We start from the raw sequence: 1445 nt of genomic DNA on the forward strand, positions 1-1445 counted from the left end.
TGTGAGGGATTGCTGAAGAGTCAATGAGTCGATGCAATCAGCTGGTTTTCCTTAGATAGAAAACTGAATCAATTTGACTGGATGATCTGGTGAACTTGAAAGTGACCTGAGATGACATGATGTGAATTGGAGCTATAGAAATAAACTGAATAGAAAGGTGCCTGTTCTCCTCTGTGCTCAGCTAAAGGCGAGCAGGACCTGGTGGTTATGAGGAACGAGGTGGGGCTGCGGCATCCAACCGGTGAGCTGGAGACCAGAGAGATCAGCCTGGTGGTTTATGGGGAACCCAACGGTTTCTCTGCCATGGCCAAGACAGTGGGGTTTCCTGCAGCCATTGCTGCCCGCATGGTTCTGGATGGTAAGTCATGAGGCCGTCTGAAACCACGTATTTAACTCACCGCTGATGCAGCTGAACCGAGGCTTTATTCTCTGTAGGGGAAATCGGCACCAAGGGCCTGGTGGTCCCCATGACCAAGGACATCTATGGGCCGGTTCTGACCCGGCTGAAGGAGGAAGGACTGAACATCATATCCAAGAGCACCCTGCAGGAGTAGGACAGCAATACCCTAAGAGCCGTCAGTCTGCTGGTCGACTCGTGTTCAAACCCCTCTCCTCAGAAAAAGCTTTAAGGCCAAACAATTGGACAAAATCACCACATATGGAACGGTTACATGTTAAATGACCTCTATGCTCCTAGTTTTCTGTTACAGGTCCTTCCAGGTTAGGATGGTTCTGCCTAATGTTTCCAGTCTGTTGCAGCTCAGAGGTTCACTGTTACAGACGGAGGAAAGGAGCCAAACATTGTCGACACTAACGTCCAGGCAGAGACGATCAGTCAGAAACCTGCGTATGGAGCGGGCTTTAAACGCCTCGGCATCGCTGATGACATCACAGTTTCTGTTTATCTGATCAAGTAGAGCCTGTTTCCACTACAGGCGCTGCTCTGAGGAAGCAGACTATTTATTCTCTGACCAGATGAACTAATCCTTTTGAAATGTGGAAAAAAAAAAAGTATTTTTGCTTGTAGTAGAGATCTATTTTTAGAAAATATGTTGTGCTTCTATAGTTGAATGTTTGTAGATGAGAAACGTTTATAAAGGAGAGATGTCCCAGAAAGTCCAACATGTCTAACATCTGGTTTTGATGACTGAATTAAACCTTCATGCAGGTTTTTTATTGCTGTGTTTTGCCTTATTGCCAGAATGGAACGGTTCATTCATGGATGTTCCTGATCCCAATCATCCTCATTGAATCATTACAAAAAAGGAAATATGAAGGAAAAATGAATTCATTGATTAAATCCCCCTAATTCCAAAAAAAGTTAAAAAGCAATCCCCTGGACTTTGTTTCCAAGTTTGAAGATTTTTCTCTTCCCATCCAGGAAGCTTTTTCAATTCAAAATGTCAGAAATAGCGTCGAAGTCCAGGTTTTATCCAGCAGCCCAA

General features: G+C 44.6%; 1 protein-coding gene across 1 annotated transcript in view; it reads left to right on the forward strand.

Moving 5' to 3' along the window:
- Positions 1–1163, forward strand: part of aass (aminoadipate-semialdehyde synthase) — a 34019-nt gene extending 32856 nt beyond the window's left edge. The window contains exons 21-22 of the mRNA XM_015387442.1: positions 182–358; positions 436–1163. Of these exons, the coding sequence (XP_015242928.1) occupies positions 182–358; positions 436–554 (296 nt within the window). The 3' untranslated portion in view covers positions 555–1163. The remainder of the gene's footprint in view (positions 1–181; positions 359–435) is intronic.
- Positions 1164–1445: the final 282 nt, after the last annotated feature.

The sequence above is a fragment of the Cyprinodon variegatus genome, unplaced genomic scaffold (genome assembly GCF_000732505.1).
Source record: "Cyprinodon variegatus isolate N-32 unplaced genomic scaffold, C_variegatus-1.0 Scaffold394, whole genome shotgun sequence".
Taxonomy (NCBI): Eukaryota; Metazoa; Chordata; class Actinopteri; order Cyprinodontiformes; family Cyprinodontidae; genus Cyprinodon; species Cyprinodon variegatus.